The sequence below is a fragment of the Ammospiza caudacuta genome, chromosome 3, assembly GCF_027887145.1.
Source record: "Ammospiza caudacuta isolate bAmmCau1 chromosome 3, bAmmCau1.pri, whole genome shotgun sequence".
In the NCBI taxonomy this organism is placed as follows: Eukaryota; Metazoa; Chordata; class Aves; order Passeriformes; family Passerellidae; genus Ammospiza; species Ammospiza caudacuta.
Genome location: NC_080595.1, coordinates 94,468,548 through 94,490,594, shown reverse-complemented (window position 1 = coordinate 94,490,594; position 22,047 = coordinate 94,468,548). Strand labels below are relative to the sequence as shown.

At 36.6% G+C, this 22,047-nt stretch overlaps 1 protein-coding gene across 1 annotated transcript in view; it reads right to left on the bottom strand.

The window, feature by feature from the left end:
• Positions 1–1,091: 1,091 nt before the first annotated feature.
• The window catches only part of CEP162 (centrosomal protein 162), a 42,488-nt gene continuing 21,532 nt past the window's right edge, over positions 1,092–22,047 (bottom strand). The window contains exons 14-28 of the mRNA XM_058801246.1: positions 20,987–21,245; positions 19,180–19,322; positions 18,151–18,378; positions 17,399–17,533; positions 16,382–16,494; positions 15,497–15,602; positions 14,609–14,735; positions 13,541–13,704; positions 12,032–12,136; positions 10,765–10,989; positions 8,988–9,658; positions 8,020–8,161; positions 6,934–7,032; positions 4,013–4,147; positions 1,092–2,287 (exon numbers count right to left, since the gene is read on the bottom strand). Coding sequence (XP_058657229.1) covers positions 2,078–2,287; positions 4,013–4,147; positions 6,934–7,032; positions 8,020–8,161; positions 8,988–9,658; positions 10,765–10,989; positions 12,032–12,136; positions 13,541–13,704; positions 14,609–14,735; positions 15,497–15,602; positions 16,382–16,494; positions 17,399–17,533; positions 18,151–18,378; positions 19,180–19,322; positions 20,987–21,245 — 2,862 coding nt within the window. The 3' untranslated portion in view covers positions 1,092–2,077. The remainder of the gene's footprint in view (positions 2,288–4,012; positions 4,148–6,933; positions 7,033–8,019; positions 8,162–8,987; positions 9,659–10,764; positions 10,990–12,031; positions 12,137–13,540; positions 13,705–14,608; positions 14,736–15,496; positions 15,603–16,381; positions 16,495–17,398; positions 17,534–18,150; positions 18,379–19,179; positions 19,323–20,986; positions 21,246–22,047) is intronic.

Genomic DNA, 22,047 nt, shown 5'->3' with positions numbered 1-22,047 from the left:
TCAAGAAAATCAATAATATTTATACATAGCTGATATTTTATATACAAAGCGTTTTTATATTTACACATTTTATGAATGTAGACTAATACTTTGTTAGATGGGGACAAAATAAAAATACTGATAATACCTGAACGTGAAACAATCAAGATTACCATATTAACTGGCAACTGACCATCCTTTTAAAATATCTATATATATGTGTATACAGGCTCATTTTATGTTTGTGTATGTGCCAAAAAAGAAAAAAACCTTGCACTTAAGCACTGTCTGTGTCTATACGGTATGATTTGTTGTACTCTTTTGTTTTTTATGCATGCTATGCCACATGCTTGTATGAGAGAAAAATGCAGGTTTACTTCTGGTCCCTGAAGAATATGCTACATAAACAGACAAGCACAGGCCTGAACTATTTCACATCTGATTTAAATGCTAGGTTCAACCAATACTGCAGGTGCTCAGGGATCTAAGGAGTACAGTCTAGCTTTCATCTTCTCCTTGCCCTAAGTAAGTAGAATTGATTGAGATACAACCTCAATATATGTGCTTGGGAATTCTTAAGGACTTGCAGCCACTGAAACTTCAAACTAATAGTGTACTGATTCATTGGGAAAGCATGCCTTCCAACCACCAAATAGTTATCATCATCTATTTTAAATTTCCTTTATTATTTATTAATTGCTGCTTCTTGCTTTTAGCAGCAGGTTTTTCATATATGTTAAGTGCAATAGCCATGCTCATCATCCCCCCCCGGCTCCTCTCTGGAGCAGTGTAGTTCCTATGTCTTCACAGGTTCCTTGAACTACATTTCCTGGAGTGATGAGTCTTCCTTCCCTCCACTGGGTCCATCTCTTTCGTAAAAGAAGAGACCAAAACTGTAGCACCCTCAGCTACACATTTGTTACACATTTGTGCTGCAGCAGGAATTGCTCCTGTGTGCCAGCTCTACAGCACAGGTGTGTAACTGGCAGGGCCTGAGGAGAGGGAGAAAGCAACAGCCTCCAACATTCAGGGTGTTACCTGCCATGATGCCTGTCAGTTCAGCAGAAAGTTACCTCCCTGTTTGATGTTTTGGTCTGGTTTTTGGTTGGGTGTTTTTGTTTTTTTTCCTTTTCCTTTTCTGTTTTTTTTTTTTTTTTTTTTTTTTTTTTTCCTGGCCCCTTTCCTAGCTTGCTCAATATTTTAACTCTAAATTTCCCCACCTACACATCCCTGAAGTCTGAGCTTTATCCCACTGTCTTCACATTTGACTGGTCTCTTAGCCTGTCAAGATCACCTAAAGAGGTACTTACTATGTCAGATCCTGAACAGCCCATTGTACAAACCTTATCAACACAGCCTTCCCTTTTAAAAGGGACACCAATAACTACACTCACACTGTATTTTATAGGTTTTTTCTGTATGGGCCCTGTAAGAATTCAGCCAGACCCACTCTGCCATCATTCTTACCAGCACAGCTGGAATAATCTGAAAAGGAAACAAAGAACAGCTTGAATGTGAGCACCACCAGGAATGCCTGCTCTGTTCCAGCCCTCCAATCATTCACTAAAGTGGAAAGTGGTCTTAAGGGAAGGAGTATTATATGAATTGGAGGGAGAGAAGCAAATGTTGGAAAAATACACTTTTCCTGCCCTATGGAATGAAATACATCAATGAAATGTAAAAAATGAAATACATCAATGCTATACAACAATGCTATATAACTGAACAGCTTACTACTAAAATTTCCACAAAGGGAATACTGTAAGACAAGTTAGAAATCAAACTTTAAAATATACAGGCATGTTCTACAGTCTGTGAAAAAGGAAATTTTCAATGGTAGTTGAATTTACAGAATAACCTCAATATTTCTATTATTAAAAAATTATGTAAATTTATTACTAATAAAATAGAAGACATACATTATGACTAGAGTATTGCTCATTGCAAATCTGCCTCTGGACAGGAGAGATTCCAGAGAAGATCAAAATGCAATGCAATTCATACATGGTGCAATAATGATTTTCAATAACATTTCTATACCATAACTTTGAATATTAAAATTCTGCTGCTCTGTTTAACTACTACCTAATCATGCCTTCTAACAGCTGCCTGTCACTGTGAATCCAGTGGAATCAGGTGCAGGAATCACAACCCCTTGTTTCTGCAGTTCACGTAAAACATCGAGTATTGAATCCAACTCCATTCGAAATTTCTCCAGTTCCTGATTCTTCTGCTGGGCCAGCCTTCGCCACCTCTCAACCTCCTGGGTTTGCCTTACTTCAGAAATGTGCTGTCTTAGTTGGGTAGCCTGCAAATTAGAAGAAAGCATTGTGATTTCCTATGCCAATACTCAGCCAGTGCTGCCACTTTGCCAAAATCTGCCACGTCATTTTATCTGATGCTCAGTCTCAAAGCTGAATGCTCACAATTAAATGGAAACAATTTGTTCTGAATATTACAAAAATCATTCCGATAGCAATGAATTCCTTTAAATATTTGCATTAATGACAGAAGGGTAGAATTGATTATTGACTAATGAGCCCCAGGAGAATTTAATTTATCCTCTCCAAAGCAGCAATTAAATTTGAATATTTAAGGCAAAGCTGAGCATATAACATAAAACCCTCTATAAATTAAAATTAATTTTTAAAATTTCCACTTAAATGTGGTAATTAAAAGAATGCTCTGCAAAACAAAATAAAACCTGAATGACATGTTGTAGCCTACTACTCTACTTTTAAAAACCACAAATTCTATGAATTATCAGAAAATGTCCTGTAATCACAAAGATCTGATGCTGCTGTAGATAAAGGTATGAATAACTTTAATGAATCCCGAACATAATCCTATTAAGTTACACAACATAAGAAGTATCATAAGATATCAAAAGCTCCACAATTAATTTTAATAGATCCTTTAAAGAGAGGTTATAATTATCATATTAATGATAGGCCATAAATTATCACATTTGCAGTTTGATACTAAGGATAACCTGTTAACTTCATGCTCATTAATTTCCTTTTCAACACTATTCATTTTGATATAATTCATTTGGGCAACTGTTCAATGCCCCAGTGCTGATGGTTAATGGAGAAAATCTGGGACAAATCAAAACCCAAAGCATAATACATAACAAGGACAGGAGCACCACAAAAAGATGAAATTGTTTAGTACTAAATATGTATACTATTATTTCTTAAAAAAAAAACCCCAAACATGACAAAATATCTTAGTAAATACCATTGGTATTCAGTGGAGCTAGATCACAGAATAGGCAGCAGCAAACACTTCACAGAAATGGTAAAGACATCCTCACATCATATAAAAGCAAATTAATAGCAAAAAATGAACTGTATTACAGTCACCTTTAGCAGGACAGAATGTGAACAAAAATAACAAAAAAAACAGTGGCAATAGGATTTATTTTTAATCCAATGACTTGTTTTATGCATGGGTCTTTTTTGAAAGAAAATAAAGATCTGATATAGGAATGTACAAGAAGAAATCCTTCTACAGCAAAAAAAATCTGTACATTAAAAGCATATTCCTTGAGATCTGGTTTTAAAATTTAAAATAAAATAAGATATTACTATACTTTTAATGTAGCTTTTCTGAATAGGGCTGCCAGGACTAGATAATCACAGTTCCATTGAGGAATATATCATAGGTTAGACTCTGCACTCCAAACTCTTTGTCAGTTTTCAGTAGCTTGCTTTCATTGTGAAACTGAAGTATGAAATAATGATATTGACTCCAAAGGTTTGTCTGTAGTCCAACCCTCTGGGACACCAAGACCTCCTCAGACCAGGCAGCAAGGAAGTTACCCAAGTAATCCTAATTAGCACAGCAGGGTCAAGCTGACCAGACCAGCACCTACACTCACTTGCATTAGAGGCAAAGACAAAACCATGGCTGCATAAAAACTACTTTCCTCCTGCAGTGTGAGCTACATAAGCCTGAATAAATACCACAAAATTACATTTAAACCAATAAACTGCTCTTGAGAAGTAAATGCAGCTATGAACTGGTATACCTTTTGAATTTCATGCTCCCTTTCTGCATGTCTGCTCTCTATATGCTTGATTTTCTTTTCCAGGCACAAGAAATGTTTCATTTCAGGACTCTGGCTCTCCCTAGCCTCTCTCAGTTCTTCCAACAATTTTGTCACCTACAGTCAAAAAGAGAATTGATGAAAATTGTTATAATTGTGTTAGGCAGTGTATAAACCAGATTCCTTTAAAAATGTATTTGCATTGTTTAATTGTTACATTCAAAAGCTGTAGAAAAAAAGACATAAAAGAGCAATCTCCTTTGTTCAAAAGCTTTAACAGGGACTCAGGGATTTATGTTAGGATTTTTCATTTCTAAGAAGTAGCTTGAGGACATGAAAGTCTAGTCCTCTCTGATAAATCCAGTGCTGTTAATAATGTTAAGAAGGGATTGTGTTCTGTCACACTTTTTACTTCATACAACAAAAGTTAACAGAGAATATTATGATTAGATGTTCTTACACTTTCCCTTCTCACACCCAAGATAAAGACCAAATATAAAAGATACCAATGTATTTCTAAGGACTAAATTAATTAGACATGCTGCTGAGAGAGATGATTACAAGCCTGCATGTAAGCTTAATAATTGCCAGGGAAAAATAACTTGACAATGACTTAAAACTGATTTCCTAATCCTCCAGAAATTCAGGGAAGTTTGCTTATAAAGCCCTACTGGTTTATTCTCATTCTTTGCCTGTTCTCAGTAACTTGATACTCCTTCATCCAAAGTATTTTTTGGTCACTCTTAATGTATATAAGTAAACTAAAGTGACAACTTTGATATCTTTATCCTTTATTATGATAGTCTTAGCTTCCCTTAGCCAATATATTTGAGAGCTGCTACCCCTCTTCAAGCACTCAGTCATCCTTGCCTCTCTGCTGTGAATTCAGGTAGCTGGCAGCTTTGTGTCTTCATAAGATGTTACCACTCTTACTGAGAAGTGACTCTGAGGCAGCTTACTATTACTTACACATTTCAAGGTGGCTTTCTAAAATAATAAGGCCTGTGTCAGTATGTTTTTGCCTGTCCATCACTCGAGCAGACAAAACTTTTCAGCCACGTTTTTCAGAGGAGCAGAAGTCTTAGTTTCAAACGATCTGTGCAAATGAGTGTCTGCTGCTTGGCTGCTGAGTTGCTCCACTGAAGGGAAGGGCTGATGTGTGGTCTCAAGTATATAATTAAACACAATTTAAAAATCATAGTGGAAAGATCTCATGAGAGGAAAAAAGCCCCAGGAGAAAAGAGGCTCTGTGTATTTTGCCAGCGACAGAACCACGTCAAATACAATGCAGTGCTATGTGCAAGCTGTTAAGGAAAGGAAGCACTCAGTTAATGGAAAACATCCATGAACAGCATTTCTGAGATTAGTATTCAAATAACAATCTTCCAAGAAGCCACAGGAAAAACTGCCTTTTTGGATGTTACCACCATTTTAGACACAGGACTCAACCCTATTACCAGTGAGGTGCTTTCCCCTATCACTGCTATTTCCATTTGCAGGTCTGGTTGTCTTCTTTTCTCAGCACAACTTATTGAACCATTTAATGCCAAAGATGTATTTTAAAAGCAGCACAGAAGTTGTGCTAGAGTGCAAAAGCAAGGCATAGATACTTCTCTCTGTACAGTCTTGCAATGATTTCTGTAACAAAGACACTCCTTTACATTTTCTTAAATACCAGCACCTTGAAGTTGGCCTCTGTCATGTGGGTCAGACTGGATGATCTCTTAAACCATTACTGTCAATAACCTGTAAAGCAGTCACAGAGGAAACAATAACATTTGTCTCATTGTACTCTTGCTCTGTTTTTCCAGGAAGAAGTATTACATAAACTGACACCACTGGAATGAAACAAGCTTTGTAAGGAAAGCCAACATCTATATGAACCCAAAGTCTCAGCCCCTATTCTGCAAACATAGAACTTGTTTAATAGGACATCTTTTTTCTCCCCATACAGACCCACAGTTTTATAGAAATACTTCACAACAGAGGTGGAATTTTGCACATGTAAGAGAAATACCTGGATGAGTTTAGCAAGATTAGGATTAATCACTTTTAATAACCCTTGCAAGTTAAAGTATTACCAAAATTAAGTTAAAATAGTGATCTTCATACATCAGGGAGATGGTGAATGAAGCACAGGCAAAATGCTGAGACAGGCTACATCCTCCTGAACAGGAAAGGGCAACAAAGACTGGCACTACTTCAAGAACAAAAAATGCATAGCCAGTGATTCTGAAAGCTTGAGCTAAAAGGTGGACAGCAATTTGATCCAACATTAACCCAAATGCAAAGATAGGAACAAGTGTAAATTTTAGATTTGCTATTGAATGAAGTAGAAGATTAGAAAAAAAAATCAGCCTATATACTTCTCTCAAAACCCATTGAATTTCACAGATTTTATAGCTAACTCTCCCTTCTTAAGACACATTAAGTTTCAGAGATAGCAGAGGAGAAAGCCAAGAATACAATTGCCTAAGTCAGTTTTACAGCAATGGAGGATGAAAAAAGAAAAGCTTTTGAAAACAGTAATAAAAAATCCCCTTAATTAAGAGGAATAAAGAATAAGTCCTGTGGTCTATTTACCACTACCCACCATAACTCTCAGAGGATATGAAAACCTGGATTAACCTACTGATCAAACTTCATACAAATGTCAGACATTTCAAACAAAATAATAATAAAAATATTAACATCAAAAAAGGTCAAAGTTCTGCATTCTGTTCTGTGTTGTTCTCCTGGTCACACTAGAAAAACTTTGCATTCTCAGGGATAATTGATGTAGAAGCAACTGACAAAGATTTTGTTTCTAAGACTTATTTTACTACATATTATTTCAGGCTTGACATGAATTATGATGAAAACTCTTATTAGACTAAGGTGCCCCCATTGAAATTTAAATATACCTCTTTTTGCAGGAGTTGCTCTCTTATCTGTGAAACTAAAAGAGCTTCTTGATGTCTCTCTTGTTCACCAAGTTGTTCTTGAAGATGTTTGATTAATATCTAAAAAAGGTTTAAAAATACTTTGTCATTAGCATATACCCCCATGACAACATGTGAAAACCAATGCAGGAGAAGTACAGAAAAAAATAAGCAGCACTGAGAAAGTTGGGGCCATTCAGCCTGGAGAAGAGAAGGTTGTGTGGACACCTCATAGCAACCTTCCAGTATCTGAAGGGGCCTACAGGGAATCCGGAGAGACTCATGATCAGGAACTGTAGTGATAGCACAAGGAATAATGGGTACACATTAAAATGGAGGAAGTTTAGGTCAAATATTAGGAAGAAATTCTTTATTGTGAGGGCAATGAAACACTGGAACAGGGTGCCCAGGAAGGCTGTGGATGCCACAAACCTGGCACTGTTCAAAGCCAGACTGAATAAGGCCTTGAGCAACCTGTTCTCGTAGGAGGTGTCCCTGCCCATGGCAAGGGGGCTTGTGAGTATGATCACAAGTACGTTCAATGATCTCTGAGGTCTATTGAACCCCTTAACATTCTATGATTCTGTGATTGCAGCACTGCAGGTGTAAGTGCTGTATGCATTAACAACACTGCCTCCAACACATGTGTGTGCATGGGCTGTTAAATAGCACATATATACCACATATGAGGTATGTGAAAACAAGCCTCAATCTTCAAGTTACTCTCCTCATTTTTAAATGTTAAATAATCTGAATGAAACAGCTCTTTCTACCCTTTATACCATGTGTGAAATAGCCCAGAGAAGTAGTGGAATTACCCTCCTTAGACATACTCAAAAGCCATCTGGATATAGTCCTGGATGATCCTCCTGAGCAGAGCAGTTGGACAAGATGACCTTCAGAGGTCCCTTCCAACCTCAGCCATTCTGGGATTTTATGAATACTGTGGCACAGGATGATTTTTGAAACAACAGGTCCTACCTCCAAGAAAGTAAGTTTATAGTAATACAGAAAGAAATAACTTTTAAGATATATCTATATGTAAGTAATGTATCTACTATATCTTACCTCCTGTGCTGAAATTCTGTTCTTTAGTTCAGCTACTTTAGAAGTAGAATGTTCCTTTGCATGCTGGCAAACAATCTTCTCAACTTCCCTCTGGTGGGAAGCTTTCAGAGATGCAATGTATTCTGCTGTGTCTTCCTGTATCCTGAACAGAGCAAGAGAAAAGTGAGATGTAGTAGTGCAGCTACAGACAGTTCTTCAAAAATGCAGCAGCTTCTCACTTGAACACACAAAATAACCAAAATGTTAAAGGCAGCAGATATTGTATATTTCATAACAAAACCTTGCGAGACAGGATCACCATTACTTCTATTGCTCTGAAGGGAGAAAAGGGTGGGAAACCTACAGTGGTGGATATGTGCATCATCTAACTAGAGGCAGTGAGGATACAAAAAATTCAGTCAATCATCTTTGCTGGTTCCTCTTATTAAAACAGCGGCAAGAGAACACCTGCTTTTTAATCATAATGCAGCTACCTTCTTTCAGATATCTATTTTAGAAAAGAATGTGTTGTAATCTAAATTGCATGTCCATTTCTTCTGCTTTGATTGTCAAGGGATGTAAGGGAGACTAGGTAAAGTATAAGGTTTCTACTGTTGGCCAAGTAAATTCCACTGAAAGCACACTCCAGGTTTGAAGGAAATAACATGGACCAAGTATTAATGCCGTACAACACAAAGCATGTAAGATATGATGATTTAAACTGAGATATTTTCTTAAAAGCGTAAGAAATTGTAGCATTAATAAAAGCATTAACATAGGTTTGCCTGTGGAAAGAACTGTGACAGTGCACTGCTTTTAAAAAAACCCCAAAGTCACAAAAGAACTCCCAAAACCCCTCCCAAAGCCAGAAACAGCACAAATGAAGGTAGAAGCAACCTTCACACATGGCTGAATGCTAATATGCTACTTCAATCCTATGTTTGCCAACACTTTAAGAAGGTTTTTAAAGGAATATATTGAGCATTTACCTTCGCATGTTGCTTTCAGAATAAGCTAGAGCTGCCTGAGACTTCACCCGCTGCTGGCTCATTTCCAGGGACAGTTTCTCCAGCTCCTCTTTCAGATGGGCATTTTCTTGCACAACTTCCAAGAGATGAGAATCAGAGAAGGTATGTGGTTGCTGTGTTTTGTCATCATTGAAAATGCTTAGACAGGCTTCAGTGTTGTTGGAATTCCTTCTATCTGCGGCTGAGGTATTCTTTTTCATGACCTCTGTAGAATTTCCATTAGTGTTTGTTTTATTTCTCAAATTATTATCAGACAACATCACCATCCTTTCTTTTTGAAGTTTCTCAACAGTTTTTGTGAGGTCTTGTATTTCTCTATTTTTGGTGACCAGTTCTTCGTTTAGTTTTAACAACCTGTCTTTTGTGCTTCCTTGTTTCATCTTAGAGTCCATGGAATCTAAGTCTTTATTATAATTTTTGCTTCTGAGTTTTAATTGGGAATTTTGACTTTTAAGATTTTCAATTTCTGTTTGGAGGTTTCCAACAGTGATCTGATGGGTCTTCTTTAGATTCTGAAGCTCCTGCTCAAGTTCTGCAGAAGTGGCTTTATCACCATTCAGTTTTGGTGGTTCATTCATAAATTCATAGGCAAGTAGTTGCTCAAGCTCTGCAAGTCTTTGTTCATACTGTATCTAGGAAGGGAGTAAAAAGTAGGGACAAAAAAGCAGTTTTGTAAGTGTACTGTTATTATTAGCTCTTCCTATTATTCTTTAAAGTTACTGCCCTTCTGAAGAAAGACTTCAGAAGACAAAATACAAATCAGGATTACTAACAAACTACTCAATCAGTTCAGAAATTAGTGAGTGAAATAATTAAGTCTGCTGTAAAATAGAATTACTTGAAGAATTTACTACAAAAGACTCTAATCACTCTAATGGATGCAAGTAATTATGGGATAGACAATTATACTGACAAGAAAATATTTCATTTCTATGCAATTGAGTTCTCTTCAGATGCTACCAATGTTAATTTTGTCATTATGTACTTGGTATATGTCAGCTGGCAAACATTCATGTCACATGTTCAAAGCTGTATTTCACATTTTTCAAAACATCCTAAATTTTAACAGAACAGATCTTTCTTTTTATGTATTTCTAAGTATGAAGAAAGAAGTATGAATTCAAAGAGAGACACAATCTTTCCCCCTAATGAGCTGAGGAAAACCTAACCTTCTTAATAGCTTGGATGGCCTTTGAGGAAAGTATGATGAGTGACTTATGGAGAAAAGGTGGAACAGCTGGCCAATGCTTTCTTTTCTTGCTCATTAAGCACCTGTGCAGTTCACCTTTTCCTTAAAGTAAAATTCCAGACTTCCAGGCTTCCTAACCCAAGTCTTTAGGCTCACTATCATGTAATTTTTGGACATGCGTAGTGGTTCTCAATGTTCCCTGCAGAAATGCTCAGTCAGTAGACCTCTGAAATCACAGCCTTTGGTACAACAAGGAATTAGAGAAGCAGCTCTACTCTGACCCACAGGGTGAAAACTACTTATCTTAATTGTAAGAATAAAATTATTATGCCTTGAGAACATGTCCTCTTCATTTCAACACTACCCTAACAATTTCAATGCTATTTTTATTTATCTTAGGTGCTGAAGGTACCGAAATTCCGGTTCTGAATTCTTTGAATAATTTTTTTCCCTTGAATGTGGTCTTTGCCTTCAGTTTTAACCACTACCCTCTGTTACACTTAGTTGACTTGTGACTGTTACTTGCAAAGCGGACTACTCAACTTTTACCTTTATTTTTTGAAACTGTTGTTCCATGGCACGAAGGCTTTTCTTAGCTTCTTCATCTTTACCTTCAAGTTCTGTTTCTAATTTCTTTATTCTTCTCTCTAAAAATTCAACTGTGTTTGTTTTAGCTGAAAGATCATTTGCTTTCTCAGCAGCAGCAGCAGCAAAAATCAAAGCAGGCAAAGAATTTGGATACCTTCTTTTTAGAATTCCTTCCATTTCTCTGATCTATTCATAAGAAAATTAAGTCAAAGGTTAAAAATAATAAAGTTCTAATAGAAAGGGAACAAAAGTAAGTGACAGAATGTTAACAAATTTCATTCCCTTAAGGTGGAAGAATGAAAACCGTAGATGCATATATTGAGAATTACTTTATATTCCTCCCATTTATGGTTTTGTTTACAGAAAAGCAAGACTCATTGTCTCTTACTGACTAACTTACACATGATCTTAAACAAAATATTGCTCGGGTCTTCAGATTACCTTATATCAATAGTCTAAAGAAAGTCAAAAAACATGATTTAAGAATGGCTTTTAATGCTGTGAATATGCTTTTTTTCCTGGATTTGCATTCACATTCTACTTTTCCAACTGTTAAGGATATTTCATAGCAATATTGGAATTATTCTCCCAATAACACATTATAAGTCTTTTATTTTGTAGTATGCAATCATGTAAAACTAACACTTTGCATGCAGCATTAATAACAAGTCCCTCTCTTATCTGTAGATAAGATATTCATATCAGAATTCTGCAAAGGCTCTTGCCCATGACTCCCACATCTCTAACCAATGCAACTGCTACCTCCTAAAATTCAGGAAGGCTCACTTCCACTTGATGTTTTTTTAGTAGAAATATGGATTTTAAGGTTTCCACTCCCCCAGTTTTCATGAATCTTGTATGAATCCAGCAGAATTTAAACCCCTACTCTTGAATCAACTTGGCTGAAATTCATCATACTGTTAAGGAATTACTGAATGTGGACAGGAGTCTTAGCAAGCTTTGGCTTTTGCCCTCTTGCCCCTTTTAAAGAAACTCTGAACAGTTATTTTAAAAGATTTTAAAAGGGATACCAGCTTGTTGAATATAGTAGCAAGAAGATTTACTTAGTCTAAGTAAATAATTACTCTTGTGTTGATGAGTGTCCAATAACATGAGTTACTTTATCACAGAACTTCATGCTATCCTTTATCCTTATCAAGGCACTGAGGTTTTAAGAGACTTTATCTGAAACAAAATTTAAATGAGAGAGAGTTCTTTTATTGCATACTTGTCGCTCAAGATCCTGAATTCTTTTAGCATCTGTTGCTCTGTCTCGCAAACGTTTCTTCTGTTGCACACACTGATCTCCTGCATCAGCTCTGAGCTTCTCAACCTGTCCAATTTATGAGAAAACAAATTGAAACATGTATTCAGAGACACTGTCCTGTAGTACAAAACATTTCAAACACACATAGTACAATGGAAGTATGCTGCCCTTTCAAAACTCGTAATGGTAATTTCTGTACTAACTGATTCTTCAGACTCTAAACCTCCATGACAGCTTCCTTCTCCAAAGCAACTGAAATTAGATATGGAAATCTAAAAGAGAATTTCAGCTCTGGGACACTCTTGTCTTAATACCAGAAATACTGGTCCTTTCTTTCATACTGCCAGTATACAGGCTTAATTAGTAAGCTGTCATATAAAGAGCTACTGTGCATTCCATGATTTCAGGATGAGTTTAGGAAATGGTTTGTGATTTGCAATGCTACACTATGCCATGAGATACAGAAACAGCCAAAAGGCAATGTTATGTTGTGCCTAAATAAAAGCTGAGTCCCAGCTGAGAATCAGGGCCTGGCTAACTCATGTTCCTGCATTCCTGTGATGCCTGGTCATGAGGACTCAAAGCTATAATCTAAAATTGAATTTCCTACCTTTATTAGCCACTATGATCTCTGTACAGGGATATTATATCCTGGATATTTAAAAATATTCCTATCTTGAATTCTCTCCCAGATTGGTAGTATTACCAAGTCATGCTAAGTCATGCTTTTATGCCAGCATTTTATAGTTTGACTGATTTGATTATTCCTGTGAAGTCACAGCTTATGGTACCAGAATTTTTAGATACCAGTCCAGCCCAGAGAAAATGCCAATAAAAATATTTTCTTTCACAGGAATGGTATCTTGAACAAAGGTTGATATGGTGGTGTCTGTCCCTGGCTGCTCCTTCAGAAACATCTCCATTCATCTGCGATCTCTCTAATAAAAGATCATAAAAGATTCCAAGATCAGTTGTATTTTAGCACTGGTAAAATGTCTGGGTTTTTTTGTAACTCCCAAGTCTATTGTACTGACAAGTAGACAATGCAAATCTCACCAGTATCCAAGATACATGTATTAATTTTGTTTAGATTTCAAGTATTTTGGGTTTTCCCCCCCTGCCACAGTAACCAGGGAGCTTTTCCTAAGAAAGAATTTAGAACTGGTACTTAAGAGAATAAAAAAGTGTTGTCTAAGTTACTATGGAGAAAAAAGGAGGAAAAGAGAATGAGAAGAAGGGTGTTCCTGGTTGTTAACATAACAATATTCTTTCCCTTAGGTCAAGAAATGTGAAGACTTTAGGGAAGCATGTTACTTTTGTTCCCAGAAGCATTGGCAAGATGTCCAATAGAACCAATCTAATATACCAAAAAAAGTAATTATTATGAAGGAAATAATTACATTACACTCATCACTGGAAAAAGAAACAATTTTCAGTTCCAACTTCTTACATAAAGCTAGATATTATCACCTCTAGTCTTAGTTTCTCAATTTCTTCTCTTGCATCTCTAAGACGGGCTGCATCTTTATCCAGAAGATCTTGATTTTCTGCATACCACTGAAGTCTTTTTTTTAAATGAGTAATTTCCTGTTTGTACGATTCTTCCATAACTTTAAATTCATAAGACTTCTCACCTACAAGAATAAAACATTCTCAGAATTGTTTTATTAGTAATTATGTATTGAAGAAGTAATTAGTCAACACTGTCTTCCTCAGCAGATTTCATACATTTACCATTTTTAAAACACTGTTACTGCAGTAGTTTTAAAACCAGATCCTAACTGGGATTTTAAAAGCAACAGTATTTGTAAAAAACCCTGTATTTTTCTCATACACAGCAGTACTCAATGGCTTACAGTTCACTATAGAATGTATTTAAGACAGAATCTCAGGGAGATCTGTTCTTGATTGTGCTCTAATAAACAGACCTTCATCATCAAGATGAATGACAACATAGAATATATGCTTTGATGTTTATTGATCATACTCCTCCCATTTAGGGATCAAGCATTTTCAGAAGAGACATGGAGGTAAGTATTACTGCACTTAGCATTTGTGATGCCTGACACTGGAAATGGGAGAGTCCAATTTTGAGCGTTCTCTCATTAATTCAAACTGGAAAAAGCTCTGATAAGAATGCTGAAAAAAGTCCCAAGGTGTAAGTTATAGGCAAAAAATGGGGAAGAACTAAATAGGAGACTAAGATGTAACACAGTAAATCTTTTCTTTTGAACAGAGTTGTCACATAATTGAAATAATTTTTTTTTCCACATCCAGTGAAAGATTGGCAAGAAATCAAACCTAACAAATCACAACAAAGAGTTTGGTTGGATACAGGAAGATACTTTCTAACAGAGTACCAAAAGTACTGCAGCATGTCCTTCACTGTATGCTTTCGTTAGAAGTTTAGACAGTACTTGTAAATGGTCTAGATGCATTTCACTAAGTAATACTTTAATAAGAACAAGCTTTTGTTACATATTTATTTACTGAAATGCAAAGTAAGCAAAATTATTCAACAAAATGAAGGTGCTTTACTTGATGCAGATGCAATCTGGACTTTGGCTAAATCTCTCTCTTTCTTGGCTTGTACCAAGTCTACCTCAAGAGCTTGCTTATCTTGTTTTAGACGTCTTATCTCTTCTTGTAATTTAGCTTCTTCTTTCTAGGTTATAAAGAAAACAGTAAAACATGAAAAACTAAACACATAATATCACACAAAACCCCTGAGCATGCTTTTTCATCACACAAAGATTAAATCACAACAGTGTTACATCCAACCACAGCAACAATAAGGTATTTTAATTTTGGTATTATTGTCAGGCCCTGCAATAGAAGACCATGGGAAAACATAAGCTAAGCATTAAAAAAAATCCAAACTCCAGATTTTTTAAGCCTTACTTAACTGTCATAGAAGTAGAAAATCTCTGTCTTTTGAAAGGGTCAGTAAAGAAAATGGCTTGACTTACTTCTGAGACTGAAGACTGTAGGATAAGTGGTCAAATGTATTGTCCAACAGTTCACCCTACTACATTCTACTTCTTGCCATTTTCTGCAGGCAGTCTCTCTTTTTGCTACACACAAACACTAGGAAACTTCAAGACCAAGTAGGACAAAAGGTCTTGGTGCCAGAACCACCTCTAGAGATGGAGCCCCTTGGTCCTAGGTATGCACAGGTACAGCAGAAACCAGCTGGGGGGGGCTGAGATTTTGGGAGCAGCCAGTAAACAGACCGAGTGTCTAGGCATGTACATGTAGGTATGTCACTGCTAGTGAGCTCCTATCCTGAACTGCTAAGCAGGCCACATCAGGCTGTGTGCATTGGGCCACACGTGCTCCTTGTGTTTCCAGTGGTATTAGTTGTATTTGTGTGCTACATGCAAAGGCACTACACTCTGTTATCTTACAGGCTTGGTATATACCTACCTGTGCTACTCGAAGCTCTGAAATCAATTCTGTGAAACTCTGATTTCTGGCTGGTTCAGAATCCTGCATGACTCGTGACTGGTTGTTAATCTTCTCTAGCTTTTCTCTAAACAACAACAGAAAAGCAGTTATGCAATGTGGTGATTCAGCATACTATCAGTGGCCACTGAAAAACAAACACAATCCCCTGCCCCCCAAACAGTAGCACACAGTCAATCTGGGCAGGTTCAAAACAAAAAGAGAAACAAACATACACAATATTTATACACAAACAAAATTCACTGTACAGTGAAGTCTTCTCACCTCACACAAACTAGTTTATTTGGACTAGGAAGGAAAGGGAAGGAAATAAAGTTCTACCCTGCATCAGTGGAACTCATTTACAGGCCTCTCCATAGCAAAGATCTGTAGATTAGGAGTACACACAATTGCTAGGTTGTTTCTCCTTACTAGCACAGGATGCAAATCTCACAGGACCAACAATGCAGGGAATAGAATTGTTTCTCCACTAGCAGAACCTCTTGTGCCCCCTGATTTACTGTGTGTCTTACAACAGCATCAAAACATCTTAACAACATCAGCAGAGCCAAAATATCAGAACAAGTGCAGTGTAATGTATTATGTATTCTGATATGAATAAGAACACTGAAATATTTCCCAAGTGGAAGTCTCCAGTCTTCCCACAGGTTTGCAACACCATCAAGAAAACAAAGAATTAAGCGCCCATAATCAACACAAATCAATTCTCAAAAGAAGAAACAAGACCACGAACCTGAGGAACACCAGAAAACATGCCCCTGATAGACTCTGCAATGGTTCTTCATTAAAAAAAAATAACAGCAGAAAATTCTAGAGATTTTAGGTCAGATATGCAAATGAGCCTACCTTAACTGTATTAATTCAGACTTTAAGCACTGATTCTCCTTAAACATTCGTTCCTCATTTTTTTTGTTTTGGATTTGTAGCTCTTTCATTTGTTTGTATAACCTCTCATTTTCCTAAGTTGAGACAGACAAAGTTAAAGAATATTCACAGATTACTGTTTTCTTCAGTTATAAAACAGTTTTCTATGAATCACATAGTTTACCTGCTGAAACAGTGGAAGAAAACACTGAATATTTAATTACTGAGCTTCTAAAATGGATATCTACTTTCACTATCTGCAATCTCATCCAAGTGTCTGCTCCCTCTGCAGGAAGGAGCTAAGACAGATCCTCTGCTCACTACCCCAACTATATTCTAGAAATGTGTTCAGGGGTGAGTGTTGATAGATCAGAGCTCAGCCTGCCCATGCTCCAGTCCTGGGGACACAAATCATCATTGTCTGGGATGCTCACAGACATATGTTGGCAAGACACTGTGTTTATATCAGGGAATCATGCTGAGCAACAGCTGGAAGCTGGTTGAGCTACCCACTGGATTTTTACAGCTGCAAGTATTCAAAAGGATTATTAAGCCTGAATTATCTATTTCTCCACTTGACTAAGTAATACAAATCAGGCATGCTAATAAGGTTACCTTGAAATCTGCTGCTCAGATCTTGAGAAAAACATTTTAAAAACCAATTTTTTTCATATTTCAAATGCTGATTAAAAATACTAATTTTCAGCTACTTTTGGGAAAAAGTTTGTGGTTCTCACTGACCATAAAGTTCTCAACTGTAAAGTTACTGGTTTTTACAATTTAGAACATTTACAGGGATCTGTGGAAAAACTTAGTCCAAACTAGACGTGTGAAAGACTTTTTAAATCTGCAATATGTTTGCCTTTCACACCCAAATTCCATCCACTTTTCAGAAAACAAGATACTTTTTTTCAACAGAAAAGTAGTAATCATTAAACAATTTTGTTTCTGAAACTGGATAGAACACAGGTCAACATATATGTTGATATGTGGTGTTACCTGTTGATAACCTTGAATAATGACCTCTTGATCTTCAATCTCTTTTTGTATTTGGGCCAGTTTTTCCTCAGTTATAGAAATTGTTGCTGCATGGGTCCACCTCTTTTCTTGGGTAAGCTCTTCCATACTTCTTAGCTTTCAGAACACACAAACAATAAGAAAGTTTTGTTAGCAACATCGACTTTTCTACAAGACTTACAAGACTGTGGTCTCTTCATTATGGTATGAGAGCAGACCAACGAGTGGCTCTAACTGGAGTTTTACAGAAGCATTATGAAAGAGAGAATGTTTGGGAAAAGCTAGAAGTTTCTGTTCTTATGTCTCTAGACAGGAGGGTATGTTATGATGCAGGGAGTTATTCTCACTAAGGGTAGAGTGGAATAAGTCTGGGAGTATTTCATACAGACAAAACACAACACTGAAAAATGCATCAAGAACTATAAACAATATCTCAGCATACAGTACTTACCAGTAACAAGTGGTATCTGTGGGAGTGAATCAAATCTGCAAAAACTTGCAGCAAGACTCTCAAAATAACAAAGTAAAGGAACTCAGGATAACATGGTTTATCTCCAGGAAAAAAAAATCATGTCTTACAGGCACTAAATGTAACAGCAGGTATGCATTACAGGGTGTCTGTGTAAATTTGGATTTTCTCCTCATCAACACCTCATCTGAAGTAACATTGATTCAATTTTCAGAAGCAATGTTTCCTCTCTTCTATAGGCACAGGATACATGATGATAAAGTACCTTACTCTGAAGAACATAGTTTTCCTGACCCAGACGGGACAGCTCCTTTTCATGCTGTGTTTTCAGTTCTACTACCTTGGCCTCCATCTCCTTCTCTTTTTGTGAAAGCTTGCTGGCCAGCTGCTGAATCAAATCCCGAGCTCTGCTCAGGTCCTCCTCTGCTGTTTGTAGTCGTTTTAACAAATACAGCTCTCTATCACAGCTTTTGAAAGGGGAAAATGATAAGTCCTAGGGCAGACAATTCAGGGAAACATTACACTGAGCTGATTGTTTACCAGAACTCTGCTCATCAGCTTTATTTAACTGGTTTGTCTAGCTCTCAGCAACAACACAAGGCGCTTGAAAAAACAACCCAAAATACAACCCCCCCCAACACTTCAATAGCAAAACATCCTATATTCATTTTAATGAGTGACCTCATTTGCAAAATATATATGAGGAAATCAAGACAAAAAAATCCAAAAAGAAACAAATACATCTCATACGACAGCCACTATATTGCTACCATAATTATTATATTATGCATCATCTTATTTTTAGAAAAGCAGCAATGCTTTAGGTATTCAATGAATAGCTTTTTTATGCAGTTGATAAGGGAGAAGGAAAAATCATTATGGTACTGTAAATTCAGTCATCTTGAGAAGTCAGAAGGTACTATTAAATATTTAATGCAATGAAAATAGGAAAAATCCCTGAACAGTAGTACTGTTTAAACATTCATAGCAGAATATTATAAGTAGAAGTTATATTTAACCTTCTTTTACAATTAAATAGTAATTCTTAGAATTTAATAAGAGACTTTAATTATATAGACCCATCAAAGCAACAGCACTATCCAAGCAACTGAAAAGCAGTATAATTATATTTGCATATTTTAAAAGCAAAAAGTAGTATTCGACAAAAGGGAAGTCTTCAGTCACTGTTTCAGTATTTTCCAACCTTGTGATAATTGTTAAAAGCCTTGAAAAAATAGGCTTGCAAGCCAAGTTGTACATGCTAATATTAAGAGCAACACTGGTTATTACTCACATGATGATATTGCCTGTTATAATCCTCAGCCTGGTGTCCAAGATTACTAACAACTGATTGGCCAGACAAAACTCTGTTAATACTTCCCTCCAAAGTTGGTTCATTTGCTGCAGATCTTATTATCCTAGTAGCAAATAAGGCTTCTTCATTTAGGCAGAAAGTAAAATAGAACAAATTATAATCAGAATTTTATTTCCTTTAGGAAAAATATGTATTCATGTGATCCAGCCTGTAGGTATATAAATTATTCTACAACCTGAATTTTGAATGAAATATAGAAAGTTGAGAACACTGATATACTACGGAAAAGCTGGAGGGTTTTTTTTTAAGTAAGGAACTGATGACAAGATGAACAAAACCAAAGAGAACAACTGAAACATGCAGCTGGATAATAAATCCTTCACAAAACAAGGTTAATCTCACTCCTCCACTTTAGAAGCAGCCAGTTATCTAAGTATATATAAACACAAAATATTTCAAGCTACGGGGAAGATAAGACACAGCAATTTTCAAAACAGACTTTGGAGTGCAGACAGTATAGAAAGAAATGCAACATTTATTTGTTGCATCAAATAAATGTTGACTGGAGTAAGAAATCAGGCAAGATCCCTCCAGAGTCACTAACATACATGGAACTGTTCACATCTCAGCCTTCTGACAGTAACTACAACTGCCATTTCAACTGCTCCTGCTTAGGAATGTTACACCTGAATAAAAACCCCACCAGACAATGACTCTTTTCCAAATCTCATGCCTTTTTAGTGTCACACACCCCTCAGAAAGGTACTCCCTTAGCACTGATGACTTGGCAATTGCTTGATTCAATGCTATCCTCCTCCTAGCTATAGAAGAGGCCCCTGCAGAATGCAGCCAGGTGAGATTAATTTTCTAAAATCACATAAAATTGAACTATCACGAACACTTATAGCTAGAGAGGGAAGAGCAAGTGTGAAAAAAGCCTGTAGTCTTATTTTCTCAGTACTTGTCATTCACTTTACCACCTTCACCAGGCTGAGACATCTTCCTCAGGGAGAGACACATCAACGTACTGAGGAACTGAGGTCCCTCAGTTCAACAGCTGCCACTGAAGCACCTCCCTAAGACAGGTGAATAATCCTGAACTGCTTTTCCTGACACTTCCTGCAGGGCTTTTAAAAGCCCTGCATGCTAGAAGTGCATTAAGCCTGGGTACCTGTAGTGTTACTTGCTCATGCCTCAGGGATAGTAAACATTGTCTGAATTGAGCTGAATAAGCTTAAGATGAATTATCTCATGAAACTCTTTGGGCTTCACCCCAAAATAAAAAGTTTCCTTGCAACCCAGCTTTCACAGGATTACATTGGTATTCTCCTTTCCATAGTGTTTCCAAGAGACGTGAACAGAAAATAGGACTTCCTTTTTAGTACCTCTTTTGTACTCTAGGAAAGCAAAGATCAAAAGAAGCTCTGAACAGGAATTCAGCCTCAAACATATAAATTAGTGAGTCAGCAAATCTTTGCATTTACTGTAATGAAAAATGTCAACTTGTAGATATTACTTTTTGAACACCAGCTTTTTTTACTCTTTCAGTCCTGCTGGTGAATAATAGATGTCTCAAACACAGTGGTGGTAAATGTGAGTGGAAAAAAGATTCATATAAAAGTCTCTCTCACAGCTATTTCATGCTAATACAGAAAAAAATCAGTACTTAACTGCATTTGAGTTTAGATTTCTCTACGATATTTGGGGTTTTTTAAATGTGAAGCATAAAACGCAAATCTCTCTGGCTCTTAAACTCAGAATCAAAACTCTCAAAACTTACAATTACCTTTAGATTTTGCTCTATCTGCAAGACTTTTGGCTTTCATAGAGGTCTTTTTGAAAGTTTCTTTTGGTGTTTTCTTTTCACTGACTGGAAAAGATTGCTTTGAAAGTAAACTGGGCTTCCCATAGCCAGAACTTCTAACCAGTCCATAAGGACCATGTGAAGGTTTCTTTTTATGTACAGGTGCTGGACTTCTAATATTCTTTGGTTTGATTGACATTGATTCTGATCTTTCATTCTTCAAGGAACAAGACCGAAGAGCCTGTGACAGAACACATTGGTTTAAAACAAGTTTTAGGCTCTGCTGTAAACTGAGGGTAGCATTCACCAGTGAAAAACATAGAACCAGTTACCAAAATTACACAACAATAAGACTCAGGGTGATGGCAAGCATTGTTTTTAAACAAATTAGTAGTAAGTAATTTTGCAGAATTGTACTACTTCAGAACTACACAAGGCAAGTACTTTGTACTGGCTCTATTTAATTGATCTGGGAAAATGTATCTTTATTTTAATTGTACTGTACATTACAGGGTCTTTTGCTTACCAAATAAGGTAGGTCATGACTAAAGGCTAATAAACACAGTGGATATAGAAACCCAGCCATGAATAAAGGAACAGTGGCAGGCAGAGGAACTCTGCTAAACTTGATCATCAAAAACAAAGCACACAACTCCCAAGACTAACAAATGAAAAAATTTAACCTGTTTGCCCTAAAGGGCAATCCACCAGGATAAATCAGCCAAACCTCTGTCCCTACAATGCCTTACACACACAAAAGATGATTGCTTAAAGGAATGTGAAGCTAATTTAGGGGATGCAAGAAGAAAATAATTTGGGGATACAAGGAGAAGATTTGGGGTTACATGAATCTTGTCCTGGGATGTCTGAGATGATTGCAAGAATATGCAAAATTTACAGGATCTCTAGGGAAATAACAAAATAGAAGTAAGAAACAAGTCTGGAAAATAGAGGAAAAAAACAGATTAAAAAAGCTGGTGACATGAGCAGGTTGCTGGTCAGCACACTTGTCTGACTCAGCTGGACATGGACCACTGCAGCCC